Genomic DNA, 26,124 nt, shown 5'->3' on the forward strand with positions numbered 1-26,124 from the left:
TTGATTTGATTCCTAGTTCTAATCTTCCCAACAAGGCTCACTGACGTATAAGTCCTAAAGAGCATGAAGAGTTGAAGAGACAAGTCATGGAGTTATTGAATAAATGTTATATCAAAGAAAGCATGAGCCCTTGTGCAGTGCCAGCCTTATTAACTCCAAAGAAAGATGGAACATGGCATACGTGTGTGGATAGTCATGCCATAAACCGAATCACTATCAAATATCGATTCTCATTCCAAGAATCGATGATATGTTTGACATGCTTGCCGGCGCAAAGATATTTTCCAAGATTGATCTTAGAAGTGGCTACCATCAAATTCGAATCAAGCCGTGTGATGAATTGAAGACCGCTTTCAAGACATATGAAGGCTTATATGAGTAGCTTGTTATGCCATTTGGTCTCCCCAATGCTCCAAGTACCTTCATGCAGGTAATGAATCAAGTCCTTCGCCCTTTCATTGGAAAGTTTGTTGTCGTTTATTTTGATGACATTCTTATTTATAGTCCTGATAAAAGTGAGCATGTAGATCATTTGAGGGTTGTACTAACCACTTTGAGAGGTGAAAAAGTCTATGTAAACCTCAAAAAGTGTTCTTTTATGACAACTAGCCTAACTTCTCTAGGGTTTGTTTTGACTTCAACAAGGATTAGAGTGGATGACGAGAAGATCAAAGTTGTCCAAGAATGGTCCACTCCAAAGAGCTTGCAAGAAGTGAGGATTTTCCATGGATTGGCCTCATTCTATCACTGATTCATAAGAAATTCCAGCACTATATCAGCCCCCTTGACGGATTGCAAGAAGAAGTTGGGTTCAAGTGGACAATGGAGGCCGAAAAGAGTTTTCAACTTATAAAGGACAAGTTTTCTAGTGCTTCCGTGCTTGCTTTGCCGGACTTTGAGAAGATGTTTGAGGTTGATTGTGATGCCTCTCATGTGGGTATTGGCGAAGTACTTAGCCAAGAAGGTCATCTCATTGCCTTCTTTAGTGAAAAACTCAATGAAGCAAAGTAGTACTCTACCTATGATGTGGAAATTTATGCCATTGTTCAAGCACTTCGGCATTGGCGATCTTATCTTATTCAAAGGGAGTTTATTTTGAATTCCGATAATGAAGCTCTCAAACACATCAACAATCAAGGAAGCCTAAATCGAAGACATGTAAAGTGGGTTTCTTTCTTACAGGAATATACTTTTGTGTTAAAGCATAAGAGTGGAAAGTGCAATCAAGTGGGGGATGCCCTTAGTAGAAGAGTGGCTCTTCTTAATTCCGTGAGTGTGCAACTTGAAGGATTTGATACCATTAGAAACATGTATCTTAATGATGAAGACTTTGGTGAAATTCGGAAGCTTTGCAAAGAAGGGAAGCATGAAGACTATCTTTTTCAACATGATTTTCACTTTAAGGGGAGTCGCCTATGCATTCCAAAATGCTCCCTTAGAGAGTGCTATTAAAGAGCTAGTAAAAGAGAAGTATTTTTGGCCGACTATTTACCGAGATGTGATGTGTTATGTGAAGAGGTGTCGAATATGCCAAACATGCAAGAGACATACTCAAAACACCGGTACCTACAGTCCACTTCCACTTCTTAAAGCTCCATGGGAAGATGTTAGTATGGACTTTGTAGTTGGCTTGCCGAGAACTCAAAGAGGTAATGATTTCATCTTCATAGTTGTTGATCGCTTCTCTAAAATGGCCATTTTCATTCCTTGCAAGAAGACTATGGATGCTTCGTACGTTGCTAATCTTTATTTCAATGAAGTAGTTAAGCAACATGGTGTTCCCAAGTCCATTGTTTAGGATAAGGATACTAAATTCCTTAGTCATTTTTGGAGATGCTTATGGAAAAGAATTGGTACTATCTTGCTCTATAGTAGTGCCTATCACCCTCAAACCGATGGACAAACCGGGGTGGTGAATCGAACTTTGAGAAATTTGCTTAGGAGTTTGGTGGCAAAGAGGCCCAAGCAATGGGATATGGTGCTTCCTCAACTGGAGTTTTCTTATAATTATGTTTTAAATAGTTCTACCGTTAAAAGCCTATTTGAAGTGATCTATGGAAAAACTCCAAAACACTATCTTGATCTTGCACCCATTCCCGGTCCATTATTGTCCAACAAGAAGGCTAAAGATTTTGCTACTACTATGACAAGGATTCATGAAGAAGTGAAGAAGAATCTTGAAGAAAATACCGAGAAGTACAAGCAAGCGACCAATATTCATTGCCTAATCAAAATCTTCAACGAAGGTGATCTTGTGTGGGTTTATTTGAAGAAAGAACGGTTTCTAGCCGGTTCCTATAACAAGATTGGTCCATGTCGAATTTTCAAGAAAATCAACGACAATGCATACAAGATTGACCTCCCTCCAAATGTCAATACTCACCCAACTTTCAGTGTTAAAGACTCGACAACTTATCATGGAGAGCTTGATGAGCACTCGTGGGCGAGCTCTTTCTCACCTGGAGATGATGATGCAGTGCCAACATGGAAGCCAAGTCATGCCTAGGTGGTTTTGGTGGAGTTCCAAGTTGCATTCCCGCAATAATGTTGTTGCCCCGTTTTAAACCTGATTTTTGGGCTTCTAAATAGCAGAATCATGGAAAGTGGTAAACTACAAAGTTGTAGGTCTTTTTGAGATCTTTCCAACAACTATGTCTGCTCGAAAATTGGACAAGTAGTTAGAAAGTTATGGAAGTTTTAGTGGACTGTGTCTGCGGGTTACCAAACTAGTCAAAGTTAGTGAATTCCAATGTAATTAATGTTATCTTAGACCCTAAGTTAGCTTGTGGAAGAAGTTGGATGAATTTTATTTGCTTGTCTTCTATTTAAAGGGTTAGAAACCATCTTTAGAGGGGATTTTGAATGTCGATAAACTTATGAAATTGATGGAATATCAATTGGGATGAGCATTGCTCCCATTTTCTTCTTCTCTTGTTGTGTTCTTGAGTTCCAATTTTCTTCCTCTTCCTCCCTCTTAAGCACCCACATTAGACAGCCAAGATCTTTGGTGCAGAATTCCTTCTGAAGAAAATCCTTTAGTCTCAGTATGTCTTCTTTGTTGCTCCCAGTAATAATAATATCATCCACATAAATGATCAGAAAGATGCAACATTCTTTAGACTGAGAACTAAAAACAGAATGATCAACAGCACATTGTTTCATGCCAAATCGGATTACCACCTCACTGAGCCTTCGAAACCAAGCACGAGGCTATTGCTTAAGGCCAAACAAGGTTTTACTAAAACGGCAAACTGCATGCTTCATCTCCCTCTCCCTCTGAGCAACATACCCAGGAGGTTGCTCCATGTAGACTTCTTCATGGAGATCGCATTGCAAGAAGGCATTTTTAACGTCCAACTGAAAAAGAGGGCCAGCACATGTTCATTCTAAGAGAAATCAAGATACGAACTGAAGGAATTTTGGCCACAAGGGAGAACGTCTCTTTGTAATCTATGTCAAACATCTGTGTATACCCTTTTGCAACCAGCCGCGCCTTTAGTCATTCAACTGTCCCATCACGTAAGTATTTCACTGAAAAGACCCAACGAAAACCTATGTGCTACGCACCAGTGGCAGAGAAACCAACTGCCACGTATTATTAGAGTGAAGGGCACCCATCTCAGCATCCATTAAAGCCCACCAACCTGGATGAGCTAATGCCTCTGCAACAAAACAAGGAAGAGAAACAGAGGTCATGACAGAAAGAAAAGAACTATAACAGGGCGAAATCTGAGCATAAGAAACAACATTAGAAATAGAATGAACAACAAAATGGGAACGTGTATGAGATGAGACTGGTGCATCATCAGCCATACGAGAAGAAACAGGTACCCGAGGGTCGGAGTCGGATCTGGCAGGCTGAGAAGGAGGTGGGTCGCATGAAGGGCCGGCTGCACACGTAGGTAGAACAACCTGCCGAGTACCACAGGAGTAAACCTGCAAAGGAGATGGTGAAGGAGACAAAGGCAAGGATGGCAATGGAAGTGGAAGAGGAGAATCAGCAGTGGACAACTCAGTCGAGGCGTCGAAGTAGGGAGTATCCTCAAAAAATGTGGCATCAGCAGACACATACTTTTCTTAGTTGAGGACTGTAACAACGGTATCTCTTCTGAGTCCTGGAGTAGCTAAGAAAGATGCACTTCTCTGGACGGGGATCAAGCTTATCCAGGCCAGGAGTGAGATTATGTACCAAACAGACACAACCAAAGACTCTAGGGCCCAGAGGAAAAGGGAGGGTTGCCAGACGGATGCAAAACAGAGAAAGGAGACCGATTATGCAAAACAGAGGACAATAGACGATTTGCTAGAAAACAAGAAGTGAGAACAGCATCAACCCAATAAGGCTTCAGGACACGCATCTAAAACATAAATGGTTCGTGCCATATCCAGAAGATACCGGAGTTTCCTCTCGACAACCCCACTCTACTGAGAGGTGTAGGCACAAGAAGATTGGTGAACAATACCACGACTAGCTAAAAATTGTTGAAACCCATTAAAAGTAGAGAAATACTGACAGGCATTATCACTACGCAAGGATTTAATAGAACAACGGTATTGATTAGAAACATCAAAATAAAAGTGCAAAATGCATGAGATACCTCAGAATGATCTTTCAATAAGAATAGTCATGTCATTCGTGAGAAATCATCAACAAATACAACGAAATATTTAAAACCAAGTAGCGAAGTAGTTCGACATGGACCCCAAACATATGAATGCACTGACTCTAAAGGACTCGATACATGACTATCAACTCTTGAAGGAAAAAAGAGACACAATGATGTTTACAGAGCTGACAAGACTCACACTCAAACTGACTAACTGGACTAGACACATTCGAGCCGGAGTGTGGCCCAAACGACAATGCCCATGAAACGAATAAATCAAACTCCACAAAGTAGTACCAGTAACCTCCCGATCAAGATAATAGAGGCAGTCCACTCCATGAGCCGAACCAATCCTCCTAGTCGTCAAATCCTGAAATGTACAATAAGGGAAGAAAGTTATAGAACAATGAAGATTTTTAGTAAGTTGACTAACTGAAATCAAACTAAAGGGAAAACTTAGAACACAAAGAACAGGGGAAAGAGACAATCTATAATTAGGTGATGTGATCTCAACTCCAGAAACCAGAGAGATAGTCCCATCAGCTAATGTGACTGAGGTGACAGATGAGGTAGATGACTAAAAAGAAATAAGCAAACTAGGTTTACCAGTCATATGGTTGGAGGCTCCGGAATCAATGAGCCAAAAGCCAGAACTATTGAGAAAACAGGATGCGGTGCTACCTTCCTTGGCGAAAGTGGCAGTGGACTACATGCCCTTTTTCCTGTGAACGCAAGAGAGCCATACTTGGTCTAGGACACAACCAATGTATCTGTATGATCAATCGGTGAAGGAGATGGAGTGGACCTCTCCGAAGCAACAACAAAAACATGATGGCCATAACTTAGGATGCAAGTCGTAATAAAAAACAACGGAATGGCCAACCATAGTGAGTGCAGACTCGAGAGCCACAGCCTCCGACGCCACGGCCTTCCCCTGAGTCTCGACCAGCACCGCGACCATGACGCCCACGACCTCGGCCTCCACAACCGCCACACCCATAGCTAGACTGAACAGCAAGAGCAGATTGCTTAGTGGAAGAAGCTACCAACACCTCAACCCTCCTAGACTGTTGCACCCTAGAGAAAACCTCGTCAAGTGGTTGTAAAGTGCCCAAGCCAACGATCTGCTGACGAATCCGAAGAAACTTGGGCCCTGAGGAACCCAAGTAGTGGACAACCCGCAAGTCCTGGTGCTTGGCCAACAATATAAGGTGCATTGTAAAGGGCATATACATGTCCAACTGCTCACAGAGCGTCACAAACTAAGAATAATGCTCGGAGATCGACACAACACCACGCTGTAACTGAAGAAGTTCCGACTTCGAGTACACATCACATATCCGAGTAAGATTGTTGACGCCCGAGTAAAGAGCCTCGGCGCGTTTTCAAACGGCCTAGGAGTTATGGAGATACATCATCGGCCCAGAAATATTGAGCTCCATACTATTCCATAGAAGTGTCTGAATGATTGCATCCTCAAGTTCCACTTGTTGTACAACTTGTCATCAATAGGAGGAGGATCCTGTGTAATGAAGTCAGGTTTTCCCTTGGCTCAAAGAAAAGTCTCAACAGCCCGACATCATGGGGGCAATTGGAGCAATCAAGATTGATGGAGATCATCTGGATCATAGGAGCCTCCATCGAAGAAGATCTAGAGGAAGCAATAGAAGTAGGCACAGCCATGAGAATATGAACAACGAGCAATCAAATCGCAACCAACACACCAACAATAACACAGAGGAGAATCCCAGCAACGACAACGAAGAAAACCACGACGACGATTAATACGATGGTCAAAAGACCATCACATGGTTCCGAAACACAAAAATAAACCACTGAACACACAAACACCAGCGACGGTGAAAAAATCAGCCAGCACATCTATCCGGAGCTGCAAAACACAAGTTGGAAAACGAAAAAGGAGGGTTTAGATCAACAAAATATGATCGAAGAACTAGGGAGGAATCCCAGATAACGGATTAGAGTTGGCCGAATGGGGTATGAAGGGTTGGGAAATAATAAGGATTGGGTTAGGGTTTGGGGGTGGCAATAATGAGTGAAGGGGGTGGCGGCAATAAGAATAGAGGTTGGGCGGCAATAAGAATAGAGGTTTGAGGGTGGCGGTGATGTAGGAAGGGGGCGGCACTGTTATTGGAAGACTGGGAGGGTGGGGAATGACAGAGTGGGTTGGGAATAGGGTTAGGGTTGTGGCTAGGGTTGGAAATAAGGCTAGGGTTTAGGGTTAGGATGAGGTTAGGGAAGAAGTGGGTGGGATGGCAACTGCAAGAGTGAGAGGGAGGGGTGGCGACTACAAGAGAGGAGGGTAGGTGCAGCGTCTTCAAGAGAGAGAGAGAGAGGAGAGGGGGGGCTTGCATGGAGGAAGGGGGGCGGCAACTTCAATGTAGGTGAGGCGAGGTAGCAACTCCAATGGAGGTGAGGGCCACCAGCTTACAATCATCGACTCTAATACCAGGTTCGGGGTACCTTAATCTCCATGAAAGAAAGAAAGAGAAGAAAGAAGAGAGAAGATACAAAAGATAGAGGAAGGAGATCAGAGAGTTTAATATCTCACCCTCTTAAAATGTGTATTATACATGTCAGTAGGGTTCATGTACAATAACTAAAATACCCCAACCTGGGTATGTAACTACACCGCTACGTCTAAGACATACGAAACCATGTTTTCGTTTTGGTTCAGATTTGATTCTGAGATGGTATGGTAAATTCGAAAGTTTCACTATAATTCTTGCTCAAAAATTTTCAAGTACCACAATCAAAATTTTGTTCGAAAAAATTTACCTTGCCTATTGAGATTATTGCTTTTGTCACAATTGATTTAGGCCATCTCTTTTGTTTGTTTTTTTTTTTTTTTTTGAATGGCTTGATTTAGGCCATCTTAATTTATTCTTTGATAAGGATTGGCGCTTGGAGCCATCTATTGTTTTAATAATGAAGCTTTACTAATGCAAACGGGCAAGATTCCAATGACCGAGATGGTCAAAAAATACAGCATGCGATAAATACAGCATGCGATAAATACAACAAAAAGAAAAAAGGCAAAAGGGAGCAGTCTGGAATCCGAAAAGTACTCAACACCCGAGCGAGGGAGCATATCCGCATCAAAATTAGCTGACCACCAAACTATCAAATCTATATGATGTCCCTCCATTACGTTTAGTATCTCCTTTATAGTACAGGCAAATCTCCACGAGTAACCGACTCCATCTCGCACCCAACTGACCGTTTTGAGGGAGCCCTTCAATAATGATATGTCTGGTCCAACGGTCGAATTCCAAGAAGAACTTGAACCTCTACCTTGTTGGAATTCTTTACAACAATACATCCCAAAAAGGTCGATAGCAACTATTTATCTGCCATTACCAAAAGACCTCTGATGCCAGTTAGGCTCGGGTTGTCAAGACTCGAGCCATCAAAGTTTAGCTTCAAGTTCCCAGGAGAAGGTGGTACCCACAAGGTTGAAGACCTTCCTTATAATATCTGCTCAACCTAATCTCCTCCCAAGACCCGTGGAAAAGAGGCCACCGACATTCCACTAAAAATAGGAATGGTTTTTCCAACAAGACAACCACAGACAAAATTTGCCTTTGCATACTGCTCACTCCATTTGATATACCTATGAAAACTCTCAGGTTTTCTTCCTTCCAAACCAGCCAAAGAATGACAGTAAAGCGATGGCTCGAAAGTATCTTACCTCTATAATGGCATGAGGCAAATACCTATGATTCAAAATGATCAGCGATATGACCAAGGAGAATCCAACTAACTCCGATGGGCGAAAAATGGAATACCAAAGTTTGCGCGTAAAACTGCAGTGACATAATAGATGGCCAATAGACTCGACGTCAACGAGGCATAATGCAAAATGATTAATAATGATCTTCTATCTATGGTGGAGGTGATAAACAATGAGGATCTGAAAGAATAATGTTAGGCCCGAGTGATGACAACCCAGAGAGGGGTGAATTGGGTTTATAAAAATGTTGCCTTTGGTAAAATTAATTAACAAATTCAAACCAAATCCAATTAATGAAAATAAAAATCAAGATGCAATAAACAAGATAGAAAGAGAGTGAAAGATTGCACCGGAGACTTTTATAGTGGTTCGGTCCAAATCCCGGACCTACATCCACTCCTCGAAAGTCCCTCCGAGGCTTCACTAATCAGACTCATTACGAGCGTAGTCCAAGTCGCTACAATCACCTCTAAGGTGGCACCGAGCCGCCTCTGCCATTTACAATTTACGATGAAGCTCCACACCTCAAGACTCACCAACAAGGGTCGTCCGGGTGCCCTTTACCATTACAACAATAAGGGACCTTCAGGAGCCCTACGCCGTATACAAGTAATAAAAGAAAGAAAGAATGCCTCACAAGGCAAATCAAAACAAGAAAGCTCTCAAGAACTCAAAGAAGAGTGTACAAATTGATCCTAGATCCAATCCCTTACAAAATCTCCAAGAGAGGCTCAAAGGGGTTTTAATCACTCAATATATGTTGCAAAATCTCCAACCTGGATTCCAGTTTTCCACAGTAAATATTGAAAATGCATATCTCCCTCGTTCTAATCGGATTTCGACGTTCTTATACTCTACGGAAATATAAGAGAGAGTGTTTTCTGTTAAAAATAACTTTAAAATCATTTAGAAAATTCCTTAGAGCCATTATCTATAAGATAAATGCTACTGGTCAACTACGCAAGTGACAATTTGGTTCTTTTTCATTTTCATGTCCTCTTTGGCACTTGGGCTTTGGTCCACCTGATTTCAATGATTCATTGAACTTGTTTTAGTCTTAATTGAATGCCCCTTGATGCCTCTCATGGAGTCTAAGTGTGGGAATGGACTTTTACAATCTAAAGACTTGAAGTTGACTTGATCTTCAAATTTACTCTTCTTTATTTCAAGTCTTCATCTTCTTGGAGTCACTTCTTTGGCTTCCTTTGATTCATCAAGCTAGCTCCATAGCCTTGATCCAAGCTTCCTTGACTTTAAACCTTAGAATCTACAACTTAGACAACAAACACAGTTAGTAATCATAATCACTTGTGTTTGGAATCACCAAAACAAGATAGAAGATTGCCAAGGGTTGAACCATTGGCCTTACAGGATCTAATCATGACAGGCTATCTAACAAAAGGCAGTAAACCTTAGGGTGGCTTTAGATATCCAAGCTCTCCAAGCAGGTGAAGGTTAGTTTTTTGAACCAGATGATCGTAGGAGCGAACAATGAAGATGCCAATTGAGGTCCATCTCCAAACTCGTTTACCCTCTCCCTGTCTCTTAATATAGACCGAATTAATTCTGGACAGGAAAGAAGGTTCAACATTGATCTCTCAATCAAAGAAACTTCTTCCGAATTCAAAATTCCAGCCCACCATCCCATTAATTCTACAAAAAGAGTTAGCCACACAACTTTCTATATGACAAGTCACATTAAATACCAAAGGTAAGTCCTCCTTTAAGATTATGTTCCCGCACCATTTATCCACCCAGATTCTTATCTTCTCTCCCTTTTGAAACCTCTTAAAAAAGGATGTTGAATTCCATAATGTCTCACCAAACCGAAATGTCATGGGTACTGTACTCAAAGTCTAAGATGATTATACATAATCAGTTATTGGTTAGCAAGGTCATGATGGTGCCGCTAACTCTTATATCTCGCCAAACCGAAGTGTCATGGGTACTGTATTCAAAGTCTAAGATGATTATACATAACCAGTTATTGGTTAGCAAGGTCATGATGGTGCCGTTAACTCTTATGGAGCTTGAGATGGACTGCCATTAAATGGGTTTCAGATTTTAAGGGCATTTTTATACTTCATATTTTCTACTTTATTAAATTTAGAGATACTTGACAAGCACTTTAATCCTTTTCATATATGTAATCACTTAGGATGGTTGACCCTAATGTTCCGAATTGGTAGTTTGTCTTTCTTCTCGTCTCTTTGCAAAATGGAAAATCAAGCCATCTGAATTACGCACAGATGACTCCAATTAAATGAGCAAATGAGAGATTCATCTTTAGCCAACTTAAGGGTGGGATCGCTGAAATCCAATCGGGAAATAATTGTTGGGAGGAATGTTTAAAATTTCAGTGTCGTACATAGGAAAGATCATCCTAGTTTGCTTGACTCAATCAAGACAACGGAGGTCAAGTTAAAGGGGACTGAACTTTTTTCAAACCTAAAAAGCCTTGATTGGTACTCAAAAAGTTTAGTTGATTACTCAAAAAATTGTTGGCGTGGCAGACTCACTGTCAATTTTATTTTTCACATCTAGTTCAGAAGGAATCATCAAGAACCATCTCAGCCACCACCACTGGACTTGAGATAACATCCTGAATTTTGAACAACATTTTAGAGGTTCTTTGAAGAGATCCAAAGGATCGCAAGGAGGAAACAGAGTAACCACTTGTTCCTATCCTTAATCTTTCAAGTTCTACATGGTTGCAACAAGGCAACTATGATGCAGAAGAGAAAATTCAACCACAAAAAGAATAATGGTCTGGAAAATAAAGGATAATATAGAAAATTCCCATTAAATCACTAACAATAGCAGCAAGAAACATAACACATCCTAAAACAGTCGGTTAATTCATACAAAATTTTGAAAGATCAAGTATGGTACGCTGTTCCTCAGCCACCAGTACCATGTGATTTTCTTTAATTTTAAAAATAGAAATAATCATATGCAAGAATATTATGAAACTGATTCTGAATCAATATGGTACTTTATCTGCAATGCACGAAAAACAAGGCATTGTAATCTTAACCAAAATTAAACTCAAAGAAAACAATAAAACCTAGACAAATGATGTCAACGAAATTAGTCATATAAAAGAGTGAATTCTCTTGGTAAGGCTACAATAGTTCCAAGTAATCACAATTTTACCCGGAAAAGCATCCAAAACGGTTCTGTACGGTGAACCCCTCATTTGCATCTGCCTTCTCATAGTGTCCAAAGGATAGCACATAACAGTAGCCAGGGTAGCCGACACCAAAGCAGTTGTAAGAGATGACTCGGGCATGCTCCGATATTTCTCTGGTAGAGATTTCTTCATCCTAGCATATTAGACACCAAACAGTGGCATTTCAATTTGTTTCAGTTTTTGGTTGCATATTATCTACCAAGTACAAAGTAAAAATGAAAATCAAAATGCCAAGCTCACAAGTCAAACATGCAAAAGTTCACAGCAATATAAGGTGCAATTCCAAGGAGAGAAGGTCCAAGACCACTATAAAAGGAAGCAATTCCTTCATCTCTTAGCATGTTAAGCGCAACCTGAAAATAACACATTAGCATGCATTAATAGATATCAGTGCTCACGTTGGAACCACCCTTACAACTAGATTATTCTTACCTCAGACATAGTTTTGCACCCAGGTTCAACCGCTAACCTTAGCCTCAAGACATCTAAAGGATATGTTACCTATAAAGAGCAATCTAATATTAAAAAAAGGGCAAAAAGAAGAGAATGAAAAGCAAAGAAGAGAAAATCTATACCATTCAAAAAAAAAAAAAAAAAAGAAGAGAAAATCTACAGTATAGTAACCAGTAAGTCCATGTCTAAAGAAAAAACATACAAGAGTGGAGGTCATGCCAGCACAAGCCCCTGCTGCCAGTCGCCCAACAACAGAGAGCTCCCCATCCTTTCCTCTTAGAAGTTTCTATATCCCAAAATGCAAAAGATAGATCACATCTCGTGGACATTGCAAACTGTACAAGTTCCAGAGGCCAAAGGCAGCCATACCAGATAATATTAAGAACTATCAATATCCAAAAAAAGCAAAAGATAGATCTTAGATAACATGTCTCGGACAATGCAAGCCGAATCCTGGTTCCAATCGCCCAAAGTAAACCAAAACAGATTCTATGAAAAAGTTTCTCTATCCAAAAATGGAGAAGATAGATAGATGCCACTAAGATATTAAAAAGTTTATATATCCAAACATGGAGAAGATAGATAACATGTCACTTAGGACTGCATTCTGAATGCGGGATCTGATAGGCCAAAGCAAACCATATCAGATTGTTCAAGTTATCATTTTTCATGTGTGAACAAAGTAGAAAACTTTGGAAATATTTTTTCCTTTCCTAATTCTTCCATAAAACTCCTGCAATCCAAACAGGGCCTAAGGGAATCTTATACCTTGTAAGTTTCATAGGCGAACAGCTGCACCGCACTATATGGAATTACCCGTATCACCTGGCGACATAATACAAAAAATGCTAAAATATTGAATCAAAACACATTGCTGAAATTTAGAAATTAGAGGGTGTAAAATACCTGAGGCAGATTTCCTTTCCAGTAGCCTTTGATTCCCTCCTCTTTCCCAATCAATGTAATGGCCTGGAATCCATGTCAATTGAAACAGATACTAAAATTTTACTGGGCAAGAAACTTGAGGAAAAGCTAATGACACGATCGAGCCATCTGTGTACTTGATAAGCTTGAATTGTCATAAATAAACAAATGTTCTTTATCGTCCTAATTAGAATCACATTAAGCAAGTCTTAAACCTGAACAAAATAATGAAGAATTCTAATACAAGAATGAACCTGAAAGAAGGAGCCTCAACTATTCAAGCTGCATAATGTAGTAACTGACTCATCAGGCAACACTGATACTGCCTTTCGAGCATTATTTTAAATTTCGGCCGAAATACCGAAATTTCGGTGGAAATCAAGACTGAACCGAAATTTATACTGAAATTTTTATTTTAAGATTTTACCCAAATTACCAAAATTTTAAAATTTCCACCAAAATTTGGGTTTCAGCCAGCCAAAACCGAAAATGAAATTTCAAACCATGCTTTCAAACCAGTCATTCAGATAAAGAAAATGATATCTCAAAGAGGTTCCCAAGTTTAAGAAATTTATGAAACATAAATCATAGTTGAGGAAACAGGAAATCATAAGATCCAGATCACAGAGCATATGCCTTGTCTTGAGAATAAAGGTCATGCATTCAAGAGAAAATAGCAGAACGAATAAAGTTTGCACTGATAGAAGCAAGGAAATTATACATAATAATCCCCAGTTTACCCTCCTGCACGCTCAGCTTAAACTAAACATGGGGAACCAAAGATCAAGAGGATGGTTGTGGTGGAAGACTAAACTGCTGAAGAGCTTGAAGACAATAAAAAATAAATATATATAACAAATAAAACAACACACACCTCAACAAAACTGATTCCCTTCTTTGCACTAGTTTCCACAAACCGCACCCCACGTGTCTGCACAATAAACATGCCAAGTGAAAATAAAATCATCAACTGTTCATTTATGGCTGCTATTTAGCAAATTATGGTGTCAGATTTTAACTCTCCTTAAAATTGGCATTACATGCTACATGTGCAACTTCGTCACATCAGTCTTTTTGCTTGCACTTTGCATCCTCAAATTTCTTAACACAAATTTGAATTTCAATAGATCAAAAAGGAAAAAAATATGAAGATTCTTCAAAGAAAATGAAAATAAAAGGGTAAATGATGAAAGACTGAGCCGAGGGACATTAGGAAACATTACTCCAAAATTGGTGAATATGAGTTTGTGTTTTCTTTGCTTTAAGCTTTGGAAGAACTTTTATGTCTGCCCATGGGAAAAAGATAACAGCACTTGAACAAGGGACCCTCAGGTCTCTCCTGTTTTGACATGTGATAATGGTCCCGCTTCCCCTTTTGCGAGACGCTAAAATAAAGAAGTTTAGACTTGCTAATAGGGGGATAATTTGTAGAGATGATGGGTAATCATCAGATCATCTCTTTATCTATCATAAGGTAGCTTCTACAATTAAAACAGCAGTCAAGGTCATCAAGTCATCTCTTTCTCCATCATAAGATGGCTTCTAATATTTAGAGGGCCATCCTTGAATATTAGGTTTAGCTTAGATGCTTCAATGGCCAAGGAAAAATAGTGAACTCGTGTGCTATTTATGGGAGCCAAGGAAAAATAGGAATGCAAGGATTTGTTATGACCATGAGCCTTTGATTGGAGAAGTAATTAGAGACATCAAGCTCTCTATAATCCATTGGGCTGATTCCGAGAAAGAATTATATGGCCTATAATGGGACATATCATTCGAAATAGGATTGTTATATCTTTGAGTCACTAAACCACAGATTTCCTGATCCTATTAGCAAGGAGTCTAATAAGTTAGAAGTGATGGATTTAATCACCGGGCTTCACAATTGCAAGGAGGATCAAAACCTTATAGGTGGAGGGGGACTCAACCAATGTGATCGTTAGGATGTCTGGTGTGATCCGTGATCCAACCATCACTGCAGTTCACTTGTTTTGTTTTTTATGAGATTATTAGTCAGGATATTTCTGTTTTTTTTATTTAATTACATTTTATCTTAGATGTAGGGGATGTCCAAACCACCTATGGCCCAACATATCATTTTCCCATGGCCCACCTTCCTCGCCTTTTTTCTCGAACCTAAGCCTACACTGGCACATCACCCAATAAAATTATGACATGCTATTTTTAATAAGTATGGACTAATTATTTTACCAAGTGTAGACTTACTATTTTTACCAAGTATGTACCTTGATAAGGACTCCTCAGCCCCATATAAAAAACCTAAAGGAAGAAGCCCTAGGAAGGTTTTGGAAATTGCATGAACTACTCCCCCCTCTAGTTGCAAGGTGAGTCTTATTTGGAATAAAATGGTAAGTTCACTTGTTTTGTTTTTTTATGAGATATTATTACTCAGGATATTTCTGTTTTTTTTATTTAATTACATTTTATCTTAGATGTAGGGGATGTCCAAATCACCTATGGCCCACCATATCATTTTCCCATGGCCCACCTTCCTCGCCTTTTTTCTCGAACCTAAGCCTGCACTGGCACATCACCCAATAAAATTATGACATGCTATTTTTAGTAAGTATGGACTAATTATTTTACCAAGTGTAGACTTACTATTTTTACCAAGTATGTACCTTGATAAAGACTCCTCAGCCCCATATAAAAAACCTAAAGGAAGAAGCCCTAGGAAGGTTTTGGAAATTGCATGAACTACTCCCTCCTCTAGTTGCAAGGTGAGTCTTATTTGGAATAAAATGGTAGGCTTACTATATGTGTGTTGATTTCTTATTTGAAGGACGTTTTTATTTGGAATAAAAAATATTTGAGTTGATATTTTCTGCACAAGATTTAAGTTGTTTTGATTCTTGAACTGCTTACTAGTCAATTCGAAGGTGTTCTTTGGAGAAAACTCCACATCATGAAATGATTGCTGGATTTCAGCAAGTTTTCCCTAGGAAGAGGTTTACGATTATAATCAACCTTGATCATGTTTCTTGTGGCATAAAATCTCCATATCTCAGGCGTACTGTGCAAGAAAGTGAGTTGCTATTACGTTTGCAGTAATCTTTATATCCTTCAATATTATTTATTGTAAGAGATTCATCACATGGCATCAGAGCATTCATACTAGATGTTATCTACATCAATTGGCATTAAAGCATCCATAGCAGATTGTGTCTACATCTATTGGTATTAGAGGGACCATAGTAGATATTGTCTGTATCAAATTCTATGTGGCCCCAGGCCAAGATCGAGAGAACATATCATGCCCTCCACTGGAAATGGACGTGGATAGCCCCATTTCAATTTCACTTCACACCCCTCCAATTCTAAAGTATCCATCTAAAGGTACTATTTTCATGAAACCTCCACCTTTCATTGTTTTCACATATCGCTAAGCAACATGAAGACAGAATGCTTGAGAGGTGTCTCATCTTGATTTTGAAAACAAGCGTAGTTGGTCATACATGGAACTTTCTAGTTAGGGTTTGGAGACCGAATGGACCCCTTAGGGCCCCATCATCTTATTCTTCCTTTGATTTCCGCTCTTCCTCAACTCCATAGGAAATTACTCCACATCATCTTCCACCACTAGAAATTGTGGGACCATCTTAGAGATGGGTGATTCAAACCTGACATATTGTACGTTAAGGTACAAGCACTTTAGGTTTGAAAATCCACATAGAGCACACCATTCAAAAAAAAATCCATTCTAGCACCATTTCAATCAACTCTCCCATCGCCAGAATGGTTTTAGAGCCCCAAGAATGCAGAGTTGCAAGCCCAAGGGTTCCCATGGGTTAATCATTCACCTTACCTTCTTGTTTTGATGCTAGCAAACCAAATTGATTAGCATTTATGGACTAATGTGTTGCTTTGAGGTGTTGTGTTATATACAGGATTTTCATGTCATAATCACCATTACACAACTCATCTCAACACATGGCTTGTGGATCAAGAAGCAAAGGAAGGAACCAAGAGCTTGCACTCACATTGAAGACATCCTCATTTGAAGATGTTCAAGTCAAGAAGCTCAACATGAAGATCCCACAAGTTCCCTAAGCAAGTGTCAAGAAGGAGCTTGGAATTGAACATGTCATAGTGACACCTCATGTACCTTACAACATGCATTGAAGATTGGAGGAAGTCACAAGAGCTAAGAGAAAGTTCAAGATGTTCACTCAAGCCGAAGAAGTCCAAGAAAGTACGAAGAAGCTGATACATTCCAAGAAGACTCATGGTATACACTTTTAGAATGTATTTGGAGTCCTCTTGATTTTATGTTTAAATGCACTTTCAAAAGGTTTTCAAAATGGTTTTCATACTTGATTTTTTACATCATTGGAAACCATACACACACCCAAAAATGTGTTTGAAAACCTAGGACTTAAGCCCAAAGACCATGGCCCAAAAGCCCCTGAGCTTTAAAGTAAAAATAGAATTTTTACCAGGGCCGGTCGACCGGGGGTCTCCCGAGCGACCGCGACAAGGTAGCTGAAAATCTATTACTTGCTGAATTTTATCGGGCCGGGCGACCGCGGAGGTGTCCCTGGAACGCCAGGAACAATCCGTCACTGGTTTGGGTGGGTGACCGCCGTGGGTCGGTCGACTGAGATAGGTTTTTTAGCCGAATTTTTAAGCAAACAGGTTGACCTAGCCAGACAACCGTTATGAGCCGGTTGCCCGCGACGGTAAGAAATTTGAAAATAAAAAAGGGGGCCCGATAGGGGCGGGCGACCGCTGTGGCCCGGTCGACCGCGACGGTCGGGCAAACTAGCCATTGGAGCTTGCGCAGGTTGACTTTTTCAACCCCGTTTTTTACAGTTTTACCCCCAAACGGTCATATTTTCAAATACACTATATATACATCATTAAAACCTATCTAAACAAGCTTTTGAACATTTTAAAAAGATCAAATCCCATTTTCTTTGAGCTTCAACTTTTCAAATCAAAAGCTAAAACCTCTTTGAGCTTGTATTTCCACATTCTATCAAGAGGCACTCCATAGGGCTTTCATTTGCTTATTTTCTTGGAGTGATTGTGAGCTTACAACTTTGTAATCCGCCTATTAAGAGGCATTGAGTGTTTTTTCATTTTTATGTGTTCTTCATTAAGAGTCTTCTCTTCAGCCCGTTAAGAATTGTGAAGACATTGTGAGGGTCTCCTCTTCGGCCCGTTAAGAAAAGTGAAGACGTGTGAGGGTTTCTAATTCGGCCCGTTAACAAAGGTGAATCAGGTACGAGGGTGTATCCCCTCATCAAGGCTTCGTGCAGAAAGGGTTTGTTCCCTTTGGAGATGGAGGAGTCGGATGTACGGCTTCATCATTTTTAGTGAAGATCCCGAGAAAAATTTGGAAGAGTGGAGTAGGTCTTGTGATAGACCGAACCACTATAAATCTTGTGCCTTGTGGATGCTTTCTCTCTCTCTCTCTTGCACGTGTGGTGATTGGTAATCTCTAACCCTAACTTGTTTATGCTTTTAATGGAACAAGGGTTAGTAAATGCACTTGATTGAAATGTTTAAACCCTAATTGTATTACAATATCTATTTGAACAAGGGTTAGTAAATGTGCATGATTGGAATATCTAAACCCTAGCTTTTATTACCATGTTTATTTGAACAAGGGTTAGGATATTAATTAGTGCTTAATTGGTAAAGTGATTTTAATAATCCATCTAATTAAGCTTAAAATTTTTAATTAGCCAATTCACCCCCCCTCCCCCCCGCTTGGGTTGTCACACTTGCATTTCAAGAGCAAACCCATGCAATTGAATCTAGGTAACCTTCCACCAAGGATATCTTAAGCCTTCCAGATTAAAAGGCTTCTTAAAGGACGTGATAGACCTCTATTGGCTGTTGCAAGAACAGCCCAGCCTCTTGGTAATAGAAGAAAGGTAAAGGGAATTCATCCTTCCCATGTTTGCGATTCGATTCCGATTTTCAGAAACTTGTGTCCAATGACCACCCTGGCTGCATTTTAGCTACCAAGCATCTCCTTAGCCACCATCCTTTCCACTTCTGCTCCCTTGAGAAGCCCTTCGTCCCTGCTACAATCAGATCTATGGTATTTTTTTGAATGATAATCAAATCTATGGTATTATGCGGACTTTAAAGCTGGTTTTCCACGGGAGTCATAGGAGAACTCCTACCGGACTACCCGCACTACAGAAACTGCGGTCTGAAGTTTACAAATTCACAATCACTACATGACGAGTCACCATCAAACTAATCCGAATTTCGGAGATGTTTGCTTCTTCTATCTATCTTCCATCCTTCTTCCTCGGTACTCGCAATCATTAGGGCATTGGCCACACCTCCCCTCCCCTCCTCTGTGGAAGCTCTGGTTTAAGGCCCAGTTTGTTTAGGCCCCGTTTATTTTAGATATTGACAACTGATTGTGGAGTCCCCAACTGATTATTGACCCGAAAATTGCACTAAATTCAAGTCCAATAATTGGTTGGGGACTCCACAATCAGTTGTCATAATCTAAAACAAACAGGGCCCTAGAGATTCCTTAATATCATTATGAAACAAAGAAGATAACACCGTTCCGATTACTTCAAGAAACCAAGTAACAAAAAGAAAATTAAGCATGCCCACCTCTGGAAAAAAAAACATTACTTAGCAATCAAGAGCAAAACCATTTACGTATAAAGAAAGGGTTTTGCCCTAAGGGCACTCTTTAAGGTGCATTGGAAAAGTGATAGCAATCAGGTAGCAATACACCAAGACATAAATCAGTATGCTAAAGAAGTAGAGGACAGAAACCAAGAAGAGAAACTAGAGGATCAAGCTGAGCAAGAAGGGGACAGCAGGAGGCCTAGACTTGAGCATCAACCTGGATGGTTAAAGGACTCTGTCCGTCATTAGTTGTTAGTTAGGGAATAAATCTGTAGTTAATGAGTGAAGTGCAAGATTACACAATTGTCTTTTAGGATCAGGTAAAAGAGAATATTAGTTTGTTAGTGTAGAGTGACAGTTGTACCAATCCATGTGATTGAAACCTTAAGTAGTTGTAAAACCAATGAGAAAAGGTAATGAAAAAGATTCAAGCGTATTCCCTCTCTTCTTTCTTCTTCTCTCTGTTTCTCTGCCTTTCTTGATAGCATCTTAAAGAGCGATCTTTCAGAGATCGTATCATTGGTGCTTTCATTGATCTTCTTCACCTTCCTCTATTTTCTTTCTCACATTACTCTGTTTTTTCTTCCTAATCCTTTAGATCTATCAATGGCTGATAACACACGTGCTCAATCCAAGATTGATGAACAGTTCAAACAACATCAACAACAGTTAAATGAATTACGACAGCTGCAGGCAAAACAACATGAGGAATTTGTAAATCTGATTAAACAATTGCAAACCAGACCTCAATCGGTTGCCGTTCCAAGAATCAATAGCGAGGATCAATCATCTGGAAGTTCCGAAAATGGTGTTGTGCCCTTGCAAACCAATTCCAGTCGCTTCATTCGTATGGATGTACCAAAGTTTCATGGTACAGATCCGATTGGTTGGGCATTCAAGATCGAACAGTTTTTTAATTATTACAGTACGCCAGAGGATCGGCGATTGATCATCTCCTCTTTTCATTCAGAAGGTTCTGCTCTTGCCTGGTTTCAATGGGCTAAAGCTAACAATTTATGCATTCTTGGCACGGGTTCTTGGATGCGATCCAATTACGGTTTGGGCTTTCTCTTTATGAAGATCATAAAGGAGCTCTTGCAAAGATTCAACAATTCACTTCGGTTGAGGATTATCAGTCAAGATTTGAAGATCTGTCAAATAAGGTCAGTGGTCTATCCGAATCCTTCCTTGTTAGTTTCTTCATCTCTGGCCTAAAACCTGATCTAAAGAGAGAATTGTTGGTGAAAAATCCTTCTTCTTTGTTACAAGCTTTTTCATTGGCTCGAATCTCCGAACAAAAATACGATGACATGCGAAAATCATGGAAATCTACTTGGTCAAAACCTACAGGAAATCCTGGTTTGTTACCAAATCCACCTACTGTTTCTATTCCAGCACCTCCCCTCAAACAAATTCCAATCCGAACAAGACCACTTACCAAAGAAATGAAAATTAAGAGAGACAAAGGACTCCGCTATTTTTGCGATGAAGAATATTTCCAAGGGCACGATTGTAGGAAAAGATTATATCTCTTTCAGCATTAGATGTTGATACAGAAATTTCCTCCGATGAGTCTTTTCCAAGTTTAATTGTTGAACAAGGTGAAATTTTTTCTTCAGAAAAACCTGCAGAAATCAGTTTCATGCTATGGTTGGCCACCAAAATCCGAGTAACATTCGTCTTACAGGAGTAAATACAGCCACATCAGTTCATGTTTTAATTGACAGTGGGTCTACTCACAATTTTGGCAAGGAAAAAGTTGCTTCATCTATGAATTGGCCAATTCTACGCACTTCCCCTTTCAAAGTCCTTAATGGCAATGGTGAATACCTTCTCTATTCTAAGAAATGCTTAAAAGTCAAGCTTACGTTGCAATCACATGTATTCTTTTTAGATCTCTTCATACTACCAATCAAAGGGGCAGATATAGTCTTAGGAATTCAATGGTTGGCTGAGTTAGGTCTCATCTTAAACAATTTCAAACTGTCAACAATGGAATTCACTTGGAATGATAAACCTGTAAAACTGGTTGGGGATCCTAACTTGAATCCTAGTCCTCTAAAGGCAGCTCAATTAAAGGGGTTAACCAAAACTGATTCCATTGCTTCCTATTTTCACTTAGTTTGTCTCGACAATCCCTACAACCCTACTCCATCAGACGACATTAGTTCTCTTACGTTTCTGCCATATCCAACATATTGCATAACTACAGTCAGGTATTTCTTAAACCATCTGGTCTTCCTCCTCTCAGGGATGTGGACCATCCGATTCACCTATTACCTGGCTCTCAACCAATTAATGTCAAACCTTACAAGTATCCTCACTTTCAAAAGACTGAAATTGAACAATTGGTTCAAGAAATGTTGCAAGATGGGATCATAGTCCCCAGCCATAGTCCTTATTCTTCCCCTGTTCTTTTGGTTAAAAAGAAAGACAGCACTTGGAGATTTTGTGTCGACTATAGGGCTTTAAACTCCATTACAATTAAAGATCGATTTCCGATTCCAACGGTTGATGAACTCATGGATGAGTTACATGGTGGAATGGTATTCTCTAAACTAGATCTCCGATCAGGATATCATCAAATTAGGATGAAACGGGATGATTGTGCTAAAACTACTTTTTGCACTCATGAAGGACACTGAGCTTTTAGTTATGTTGTTTGGTCTCACAAACGCACCTTCTACCTTCCAAAGCACTATGAAACTGATTTTTCGGCCATTTCTACGGAAATTTGTCATCGTCTTCTTCGATGATATTCTGGTTTATAGCCAAACTCTTGATGATCATGTTGAACACTTAAATTCTGTCTTGCATTGCTTGTTTACGAACCAGTTATTTGCCAAACTGAGTAAATGTCAATTTTGTCAATCTCAAATCGATTATTTGGGTCATTTGGTCTCGGGTAAAGGGGTTCAACCCGATCCTGGTAAGATTCGAGCGATGGAGGAATGGCCGACACCCACAAACTTGAAGCAGCTACGCGGATTTCTTGGTCTTACAGGCTACTGCCGCAGATTTGTTAAGACTTATGCTTCAATTGCATTCCCTCTCACTAATCTTTTGAAAAAAGATACTTTTTACTGGTCTACGGAAGCTCAGGAAGCTTTCCACAACTTAATATCTCTGATGACGTCGGTTGCTTCAGCTTATGTGAAGGAAACGGATTTTTTCAAAGATTTTGTGTTGGCAACGGATGCTTCAAGCATAGCTATTGGTGACATGCATCCAATTGCATATTTCAGCAAGAAAATGTCTCCTATGATATCGGTTGCTTCAGCTTATGTGAAGGAATTGTATGCAATTACAGAGGCAGTGAAGAAGTGGAGACAATATTTGCTTGGGAGGTGTTTCATCATTTATACAGACCATCGTAGTTTAAAAAAATTTGATGGCCCAAGTTATTCAAACTCCAGAGCAACAACATTATTTGTGCAGATTGCTTGGATACAACTATTCTATTGTATATAAATCAGGCAAAGGCAACCACGCAGCGGATGCATTATCACGAGTTGCAGATTCTGGCCCTGTACTCGATTCAGACATTTCAGGACAGATGCAAATGGCGATGTCCACACCAATATTCAGCATTTCTTCCCAGCTTCAACTTGAGAATGCCACCGATTCTAAATTATTAGAGTTACATGATCAGCTCTGTACGGGATCAGCTGCACCGGCATTTTCTGCCAAGAATGGTTTGCTGTTTCATAAACATCGAGTTTTTATCAGTTCGACTTCTTCCCTACGTTTCACTGTTCTCTACGAATTTCATAGTACCCCTCAAGCTGGTCATCCAGGGGTCCTCCGTACAATTAAGCGCATATCTACTAATTTTTTCTGGCTCAAATTAGGAACTGATGTAAAACAATATGTAAAGGATTGCATTGTTTGTCAACAAACCAAATATTCTACTTCTCCACCATTGGGTTTATTACAACCTCTATCTACACCAGAGAGGGTTTGGGAAGACGTTGCTATGGACTTTATTACCGGGTTACCTGTTTCAAATGGCTTTACTGTTATACTGGTTGTCATCGATCGCTCGTCAAAATATGCACATTTGGGGGCTCTACCTTCTTCATTCACAGCAGTTAAGGTTGCTAAACTATTCACTGAGATGGTAGTTAAACTTCATAGCATGCCGAAGTCGATTGTTTCAGATCGAGATCCAAGTTTTATCAGTAAGTTTTGGTCTGAATTGTTTAAATTGAGTGGAACATCATTGAACCTTTCGTCCGCCTATCACCCTCAATCTTATGGCCAATCTGAGGTATTAAATCGCTGTGTCGAACAATATTTGAGAGCTTTTTCTAATGAGAATCCACGGCATTGGCATTCTCATTTTCTCTGGGCGGAATACTCTTATAATACTTCATTTCATAGTGCTATTCAAATGACACCTTTTGAAGCTGTTTATGGAAGACCACCCCCATCCTTACCCAAATACATTACAGGCAGTTCTTCGATCGAGGCCTTTGATGCCAAATTACGACAACGAGATACTATTTTAGCTCAATTAAAAATTAATTTGCATAAGGCTAAATCTCGTATAAAAAATATGGCAGACCAACACAGAGTCGACAAGCAGTTGGAGATCGGAACTTGGGTTTTACTCAAGCTACAGCCCTATCGCCAACAATCTGTCGTTAATAGAGCTTCTCAGAAACTGAGTAAACGATTTTATGGTCCTTATGAGATAACAGACAGAGTTGGTTCAGTGGCTTATAAACTCAAGCTTCCTGATGGTAGACGCATGCTGTTTGCGAGTTACCTACGCAGAGTGTTGACAATCATCCTCTCATTTCACCACTAGCAATTTTGGATACAAGGGTGGTAATCCAACATAATATGCTTGTTACGCAGGTACTTGTGCAATGGCATGGCTTGTTACCAGAAGATACTTCTTGGGAAGATTTGTCCACCTTGCAGTCTGATTTTCCGACTTTGAACCTTGAGGACAAGGTCATTCTTCATGGGGTGGGCAATGATAGCAATCAGGTAGCAATACACCAAGACATAAATCAGTATGTGATGCAAATAGTAGGCTTAAATAAGTGGCATATTTGCCAATTAGTATTTTATTAGGGGTATTTTAGTCATTTGGTTATTTGGAGTTCTTATTTTAGTAGGCTTCTTTAAAAGTTCATGTTTTAGTAGGTTACTATTTTCTAGGTTGTTTATTTGCCTATATATAGGCCTCTTTACAACTTATTTTGTAACTTTGATGATTAATAAAATTGATTGAGACCTTCTCCCTTAGATTTCTATTCTTCCCTCTCTTCTTTTACTTCTCTTCTCCTATTCGTCTACTTCTCCCTAATTTTGTCTCTTCTTCGGGTTGCGTTGATGATCCCAAAAATATGACTTGTCATGGAAACTCTCGTTGCTCATCAAGAAACATGAATCTGGGATCATCCGCAAGTTATCACAAACTGAAAAGCAAATCATGTGTGATACTTTTGCGTTGCCACAGTTGCACGGTGAGTTTCCAAAGTGGTTACGTACACGTATCTGAAAGTTTCTATTGCTCACCTTGTGTTTCTATTCAAGGCAGTCCAGGGTAATATATCCAGTGAAAAGTAAAGTTACCTGCAATCACAAGTTGCTTTGGTAAGGTAACCTGTAGTTACAAGTTAGAGGTAACTTGCTAGACAAGTTAGAGAAACAAAAAGGCATCTTATAATCTCTCCAAAATAGTCACGTGTCCTTTGCAAAAGGCAAGTTTCCTTTAGAATACAAAAGGCAAAAGGTGAGTTCCTTACCTAGTAAGTTACTACAAAAGTAAGTTGTTATCTTTATTCACCACCCCTCCTTTTTCCCCTTGGACAACCCCCTATTCAGTTTAAGTTTCACATGACAGATTGTCACGTGAGTTCAAAAAAAAGGGACTTTTCCCACACCCCCTTTCTTCATTGGGGCCCCCCTGCATATTAGTACTACTAGATTTAACCCCCCCTCTTTTACCTTCAGGCACCCCTCTCCGAAAAAAATAAAAAAATAAAAATAATAAAAAAAAGGAAAAAGAGAGAAATTCCCTCTCCCTCTCTCTCAACTTTCGCTCTCCTCTCCCTCTAGCTTCTCTCTTATTTTCGGGCTATTTCCGCTCGAAATTGGCCCGCGACTTCAACACAAAAGTTGAAGTACTTGATTAGTAGAGCACACTCGTATCAGTTTCAGCAGCAGATAGTCACTTTCAGCATAGTTTCAAGAGCAATCTCAGCCGTCGATTACATGCCATCATCCGAGCAGCACCTTTCCGTCATCCGATTTGAGATCCGAGGCAAGCGTTGTTTCCCTTTCGACATGCCATACAGATCAGACGGTTGATTTCATTTTTCGTCATCGATCTCTATGACTCCACCATTTATTCTGTTTTTTTATGGGTACAACGAAAGCTATTGGAATTGCCGCACTCACTTTCGCTATTATGAGGATGCATGTTTACATTGGATTGATGCTCTAAAAGCATATTATGAGTACAATAGCCATGATCACTGCCAGACTATCTATTGGGCTAAAGAAACTGTGTGACGACAAGCCCGATGCTCATGGAGCCACATTGA

General features: G+C 39.8%; 1 protein-coding gene across 7 annotated transcripts in view; it reads right to left on the minus strand.

Moving 5' to 3' along the window:
- The window catches only part of TAAC (thylakoid ATP/ADP carrier), a 59,476-nt gene that overhangs the window by 28,075 nt on the left and 5,277 nt on the right, over window positions 1-26,124 (minus strand). For 6 of the 7 annotated variants that reach the window (XR_013238195.1, XR_013238194.1, XM_077366616.1 and 3 more), the window contains exons 2-8: window positions 13,806-13,862; window positions 12,914-12,976; window positions 12,776-12,832; window positions 12,210-12,293; window positions 11,987-12,055; window positions 11,795-11,907; window positions 11,518-11,687 (exon numbers count right to left, since the gene is read on the minus strand). Coding sequence is in view for 4 of the 7 variants with exons in the window: in XM_077366616.1 (XP_077222731.1) it covers window positions 11,518-11,687; window positions 11,795-11,907; window positions 11,987-12,055; window positions 12,210-12,293; window positions 12,776-12,832; window positions 12,914-12,976; window positions 13,806-13,862 (613 nt within the window). In the remaining 3 variants the exon portion in view is untranslated. Of the gene's footprint in view, window positions 1-4,904; window positions 4,978-11,517; window positions 11,688-11,794; window positions 11,908-11,986; window positions 12,056-12,209; window positions 12,294-12,775; window positions 12,833-12,913; window positions 12,977-13,805; window positions 13,863-26,124 lie in introns of all 7 variants that reach the window. The other variant, XR_013238196.1, reaches the window with a different exon arrangement.

Source organism: Tasmannia lanceolata, unplaced genomic scaffold, assembly GCF_043159265.1.
Source record: "Tasmannia lanceolata isolate RefF3 unplaced genomic scaffold, GAP_Taslan_0.1 ptg000023l, whole genome shotgun sequence".
NCBI classification, from domain to species: Eukaryota; Viridiplantae; Streptophyta; class Magnoliopsida; order Canellales; family Winteraceae; genus Tasmannia; species Tasmannia lanceolata.